The sequence below is a fragment of the Physeter macrocephalus genome, chromosome 13 (genome assembly GCF_002837175.3).
Source record: "Physeter macrocephalus isolate SW-GA chromosome 13, ASM283717v5, whole genome shotgun sequence".
NCBI lineage: Eukaryota > Metazoa > Chordata > Mammalia > Artiodactyla > Physeteridae > Physeter > Physeter macrocephalus.
The window spans coordinates 82,659,756-82,665,850 of record NC_041226.1 but is presented as its reverse complement, the minus strand read 5'-3'; the positions used below and the strand labels follow the sequence as shown (position 1 = coordinate 82,665,850).

At 69.2% G+C, this 6,095-nt stretch overlaps 2 protein-coding genes across 2 annotated transcripts in view; both read right to left on the bottom strand.

Annotated features, from left to right (window-relative positions):
* Positions 1-813: 813 nt before the first annotated feature.
* On the bottom strand, positions 814-1,942 carry LOC102977892 (lipocalin-like 1 protein). The gene is made up of 3 exons (XM_007127271.3): positions 1,821-1,942; positions 1,062-1,135; positions 814-932 (listed from the first exon to the last, which is right to left on the bottom strand). The coding sequence occupies exons 1-3, from the start codon at positions 1,940-1,942 to the stop codon at positions 814-816; spliced, it is 315 nt and encodes a 104-aa protein (XP_007127333.2).
* A 1,665-nt stretch (positions 1,943-3,607) lies between these two features.
* PTGDS (prostaglandin D2 synthase) overlaps positions 3,608-6,095 on the bottom strand; it is a 3,713-nt gene continuing 1,225 nt past the window's right edge. The window contains exons 2-7 of the mRNA XM_007127251.3: positions 5,820-5,959; positions 5,633-5,709; positions 4,964-5,080; positions 4,726-4,827; positions 4,084-4,109; positions 3,608-3,717 (exon numbers count right to left, since the gene is read on the bottom strand). Of these exons, the coding sequence (XP_007127313.1) occupies positions 4,084-4,109; positions 4,726-4,827; positions 4,964-5,080; positions 5,633-5,709; positions 5,820-5,959 (462 nt within the window). The 3' untranslated portion in view covers positions 3,608-3,717. The remainder of the gene's footprint in view (positions 3,718-4,083; positions 4,110-4,725; positions 4,828-4,963; positions 5,081-5,632; positions 5,710-5,819; positions 5,960-6,095) is intronic.

The following is a 6,095-nucleotide window of genomic DNA, read 5'->3' as shown; positions in this document are numbered from 1 at the left end:
CGGCATCCTCTCACCTCCTCCTGCCCTCCCTGGGCCTGCCCCGGGGCCCCACTCTGTCCCTCCCCGCCGCTGCCCCAGGACGGAGGACCCCCAGAGTACAGCCCCCTGGCCGGGAGGGAACTCCCTGGGTCAGCAGGGTGCCGGGTCCGGGCCAGCCCCATGCACTCACCTAGGCGAGGGCGCAGGCACGCTGGTCTGTGGAAGAGAGCAGGGCCCGAGGAAACACCCAGTGCCCCCTCCCCGGGCCGGAGGCTCCACACCCTCCCCGGAGTAGCCCAGCCTCCCGGCCTGTGACCCCCTCCTGAGGGACACCGGCCAGGGCACCGCTCACCCTCCCCTGGTCCTCCTGTTCTGGGTCCGGGGCCAGTGGAGTGAGCCTTGGGGCCTGGCTCCCCCCGACCCCCCCGTCAGGGTCTAGGGTCTTTCAGCTCCTGCAGCCCTGAGCTGGCGTGGGGACAGTGCTCACCTGACTTGGGCAGCAGGGCGCCCTGGCTGGGGTTCAAGCCCACTTGGGGTGCCAGCGCTGCATCTTCTGGGCATCTTCAGGAACTAGCTCTGGGGCCCGGGCTGAGAGCAGGGAGGGCCGGTGAGCAGAGGAGCAGGGCTGGGAGGTGGAAGGGGGTGTGGGGAGGGGGTGGGGAGGGGCCCCAAGGAGACACTGCGAGATGGTGGTTCCACCTGCCACCGAGTCAGAGCTTGCTGGGAAGGGCACGTGGGCACTACAGACCAAACCTTGCACGTGGCCCCCAGAGAAGGCCCACTCCCCAGGTGCGCCGGGAGTGCTGCCCCTCACGCTGGGCCACCCACCTCCCATCACCCACTGCACAGCTGCAGCCAGACGTTCCTAACGTCCCCCCGCTGCGTCTCGGAGCACAACACGGCGAAGCGCTTGTAGTTGGCGAAAGCCACCCGGATGTTGGTCTGGGCCACGGCTGGGGAAGCGAGAGCCTGCTGAGCCGGGCGCCGGCTCAGGACGCCCCGTCCCCTCCGCACGGCCCTGGCCGAGCCAGCCCTGCCGCCGCCCCCACCCTCTGTCTCCCTCCCGGCTCTGCCCGCCTCACCCGCGCTGCTGAACTGCCCGTCCACGGCATCCTTGGTGAAGGTCGCGTCCATCTCCTGGCACCCGCCATCGGGCCTGGGAAGGAGGACCCCAGCGGCCTGAGCAGCAGCCCCTGCCAGGCCGCTGCGGCCCCGCCGGGCCCCCTGAGGACGCTGCCCGACCGCGACACAAACGGCTGCCACGTAGGCGCTGCTGACGGCCGCGCGTGGGCTGTGGTGTCCGGCCTGCCCCAGGGCCCACCTGTCCCCGCCGTCACATCGATGCTTAATCACACGGGTGCTTTCTAATTCACTTACAGGTCAGGAGACACCCTGGGGGACAGAGGGACACAGCCAGGGGTTGCGGGGTCTGTGGGGCCTTCCGGTCTCCCCTCCAGACCCACCCACCCACGCGCACACAGCGCGCACACGCGCGCACCCACACATGCGCGCGCACCCACACACGCGCACGCACGCACACCCACACACGCGCACGCACGCACACCCACACCCACACACGCGCACGCACGCACACCCACACGCGCACGCGCACGCACGCACAAGGACGCGGCTCCTCCACGCCCAGGCCTCAGGCAGGTCCCTCTGGGGAGCAGGCGAGCTGCAGCTGCTGCTTTCATGGCCCCGGCGGCCTGGCGCAGGGTCGGGCCTGGCTCTGGCTCCCTGACGGGTCAGGGACGCCTCTGGCTCCTGCTGGCTCACGTCTGACCTCACGCTGGCCGGGCCTACGGCCAGTCCGAGGTGGGGCTCCTGGGATCACGTACGTGGGGTACCCAAGCCTGAGGCCCAGGTCACCGTTGGCCAAGGGCGTCACTGAGACCACGGGCATCTTCATGCTGCCCTCGGAGTCCAGGGAGCCCTGGTCATCTGACACTGCCCCAACCATGTACCAGGTGCCCTGGAACTGCGGCGGGGGGGGACAGGGAGAGCTGGGCGGCAGCCCCTGTGCCACAGCCTCCCCGACCTGGAATCGGGGGCGGGGGAAGCTGCCACTCACCTGGTCTGAGGCCTGAGCAGTGGCAGTGAGCCCACCCCAGAGGCGGGGCCGAGGGGCCGGCTGTCCTCCGCAGCACACCCACCCCAAGTTGGACGAGCGGACAGACGCGAGCTCTGTCCCCTGTCCCCAGGCTTGAGCTAAGCTTGGGCCAGAGAGGGTATGGGCAGGGCTGGGCTGGGCTACCCCGGCCCTCCGGCCTCTCTGGGTAGGACGCAGCCAGAAGGAGGCTGTCTGTGAGGAGCAGGCCTGGCCTAGGGAAGCCGGGACACGCCTGGCTGGTGTCGGAGTTGGCCTGGGCGGGGACCCGGGCCTGGCCTGCGGATGCCGCGAGCAGCGCAAGGGTCCAGCCGACCAGCAGCGTCTGCAGCGTGGTGGAGGGTGTCTCTCGCCGACTGCACAGGCTCAGGAGCAGGGTAGGAGAGTCGAGGTGGCCTCTCCCGCTGCGCCTTTAGGCCCCCAAGACACCCTGGGGCGCTGGCACGCTGGGACAGAGCCCACTGTGATGGGCTCACGATCGGGGTGCACCCTGGAGCACCTTGGCCCAGTGGCCTCCGGCCAACCCCGGCCAGCCCAGGTGTTTCCTCCTGGGGAGGGGCCGTATGCCCCGAAGCAAGGGGAGGCGAAGGCCCCGGCAGGCCCTCTGGGACGTGGCCCCCAGCCCTCGGCCGAGGCACAGCCTCAGGGCCCCTCCTCCAGGAAGCGTCCCAGAAGTTCACCCTCACCTCTGAGCCTCACACCCTTGGTGCCTGGGTGGGGCCTGGTGGGCAGGCTGCAGTGGGCGCTGCACATTGTGAGCCAGGAGGGCCCAGGGCAGGGGCCTGAGAATGGCCGCGCCGGCCGAGAATCCGGGGGCTAGCAGAAGGTGAGGGACTGCGGGGAGGGGAGACCATGCTCCGGGGCTCTGGGTCAGCTTTGGTGCCAGAGGCCTGGCGAATGGGCAGGGCCGTGCCCTTGAGGCCCAGGCCAGAGGCCAGGGGACTGGGGGCTCTCAGGTAGCCATGGGAGATGGGAGGGTGGCCTGTCTCCAGCCCACTCAGTCAGTCTGTCCCAGTCCAGGGGGGCACGGACACTCCGGCCACCTTCCTCTTTGTCCCCGCAAACCCGTATCTCTGCCCAGCCTGAGTGCACTGCCTTCAAAAAGTGCCCTGGGCCTCGGGCCTCTCCTGGACGGGGGTCAGGGCGCAGGCTGTGGGCACCTGACCAGAACCGGCTCAGCTGCCGCCGGGCCTTGAGGGGCTGTGGTGAGAGCAGGGCCCCGAGTGGAGTGGGTGAGGGTCGCGTCGGCGCTTCCCCTAAGCTGTCCTGGCTTCTGACCCAGCCGTGTCTTCCACTCCACCAGGAGCAAGGCTAGCGGGCCCTTGCTCACCCCTTGGGGGTGTCATGCAGAGCCAGCCTCCAAGATTTTACTGAGGGGGAAGGGGGACCCAAGGGGGCGGCGGTCAGGTCCCCGGGGGCCTGCCAAAGCCAGGCCCAGGGGGGCAACGACTGCAGGACAGACAGACAGAGGCCAGGCTGCTGACTTGCTTCTGGAGTTTATTCTCAGAGCTGGGAGAAAGCCCGAGGGGGCAGGGCCGGTGGCGCAGGAGCCGGGGCTGGGGTCTTGGGGGTGTTGAAGGAAAAGGCCGAGCAGGGCAGCATGGCCAGGTCCCGAGGGCTGGGGTCACCTGGCCAAGAGAGCAGGACCTGTCGGTGTGGCGGGCAACACCGCACTCCCGGCGCCGTGCCCCCAGGCCCCTTCTGGCTGCAGGCCACAGGGGAATGGCCGTCCCAGGGCCCCACCCCCTGACGGGGGCCTCCCCGCCCTGCCCTCCCCTCCCCTCCAGTTCCTGTCCCAGCCACCAGCTCCTCCTACCCCAGCGACCTCGCGGAACCCCGGTGGAGCCCCCTCCTCCTCGGCGCAGCCCCGTGGGCCTGGACCAGCCTTGCGTGGTGGGTGGGGCTGTGGTGAGCGCGCACCGAGTGGACAAGTGAGTGAAGGAACGTATGGGTGGGCACTGCTGGGTGAAGGCGGCCCCCAGCGCCCCACTCACCTATGTGTGCTCCTCCATGCACTTGTCTGCCAAGAAAAGCCCGGGACGGCGGTCAGCGCCCCAGGCCGGGCCACTTCCCCCGCCCCACCTGTCGCTAACCCCCACGGCCCTGGCGAGCGTCTTGGTTGACCCTCAAACTGCTGGCTGCATCACCCACCCCCGGGCCCTGCTCCTCCAAACACAGAGGGGGTCCCAGCCCTCCCTGGGCCCAGAGCGGGCTGCCTGCCCCGGGGAGGCCGTGGGCGCTGAGGCTTCGGGGAGCCCGTGCTGAGCCACAGCGCGCTTGTCCCTGTGTCCCCATGGGCACACCCACCCCCGTGGGTTTTGTTTCGAGGGCTTGCCCCCCACCAGGCTGGGGACCTATGTATCCTGGGGGCCGACCGGGGCCTGGCACACAGTGGGTGCGTGGTGAACCCGGGGAGGGGGTGTTTCCTGGAGGAGCACCTTCTTGTCCCCGGCCTAGGGGCTGCAGGCCAAGGTCATGGTGTTGAGGACAGACCGCCCACACTCTGGAGGCCGTGTACCGGCCAGTGGGCGGTCGGCCGGATGAACCCCAGGCCTCAGCCACCCCCGAATCAGGAGACTGTGTGTCTGCCTCTAATCTGACCTTAATCCCCTCCCATCAGATTAGCGGCCCCTCACCAGTCTGTGGCAGGAAGACAATGCCATCCTCTGTGAAGCCCTGGGCCTTGGCGAAGGTGGCGAATTTCTCCTTGATCTCAGCTTTGGGGGCCTGGGTGCGGCCTGGGGCAGAAGAAGCCGCTGGCCTCCGTCCGGGAGACCCCTGCTCGGCCCCCACCCCCGAGGCTCGGGGAGTTCCCGAGCTGCCCCGCGGGTCGGGCCTCAGGCCGGGTGGTGGGAGCTGGCGTGGGGCACGTACTGTAGAGCGTGGCCATGCAGAAGTCCTGGCCGGGGCCTCGGAAGCTCTCAGTGTAGAGCAGGGCGTAGGCCTCATAATCCGTCTCCACCACCGACACCTCATGGTTGCTGCTCCAGTCTGGGAGCCCAGGAGACAAGCCCGGTTGGTCGGGGACCCTTGGGGAGGGGAGCCCTCTGTGGGCTGGTGTGGGAGGGGGCCCTGGATGCTCCACCCTCTGTCTAGCTGCCTTCCCTGCCCCTCCCCAGCCCCCTGCTTCCTTCCAGCACAGCCCTGGCACAGTCCAGCATCCCCAAACCAGAAGTCCTGGGGGTCCAGCAAACACACGGGCTCAGAAAATCGGGAGTTCATGGGACAGCCACAAACTCTGCAGCCAGACTCCTCTCGGGAGGAGGAGAGATTCCCAGTGGGGAGGTCGTTCCGGGGCAGGGAGTGAGGAGGGCCAAGGTCCTGGGGCGGAGAGCTGAGGAAGGTGTGGGGGAAGCCTTGGGGGCAGCAGGATGGGGCAGCAGACAGCTGGGGAGATTCCATCCTGGGGCAGATCCATGCAGACCCTGGCAGAGCAGCCATCACCGCCCCCATGTACTGCTGGGCAGGGTGTCACCCAGAGTCCCCGACCAGCAGGTGTCACTCCTGAGTTGACCCTGGGGTCTGGCGAGGGGCCCCACTCACGGGGACTGGTATAGCTGTAGCAGCCTGGGGGGCCTGCAGGACGCAGCAGCAGAGTCCGGGTCTCACACTGGTCTTTCCTGTGGGCAGGTCACCCTCGGGTCAGGGGTCCGGCGGGGGTGGGGGCTGTCCCTAGACCGCGACCACGGGCGGGGAGCTCTCGGCCCCAGAAGCCCGCCCCGCCGCCCACCTGAGGAAGGTAGAGGTGAGATTGAGGCCACCATCCGCCGCGGGGGCTACCACCGACTTGCACATGGACAGCGCCTTCTTCTTCTCCAGGAACCAGCTCGAGTTGGAGGCGAGGCCCGAGGTGAACCAGAGCCCCAGGAACTGCGGCGAACGGCCCCCACCCTGGTTGGCCGGGACCCTCCCAAACACGCCAGGGTGGTTGCCCGCTCCTCCCCCTCCCCTCCCCTCCCCTCCCCTCCCCTCCCCTCCCCTCCCCTCCCCTCCCCTCCCCTCCCCT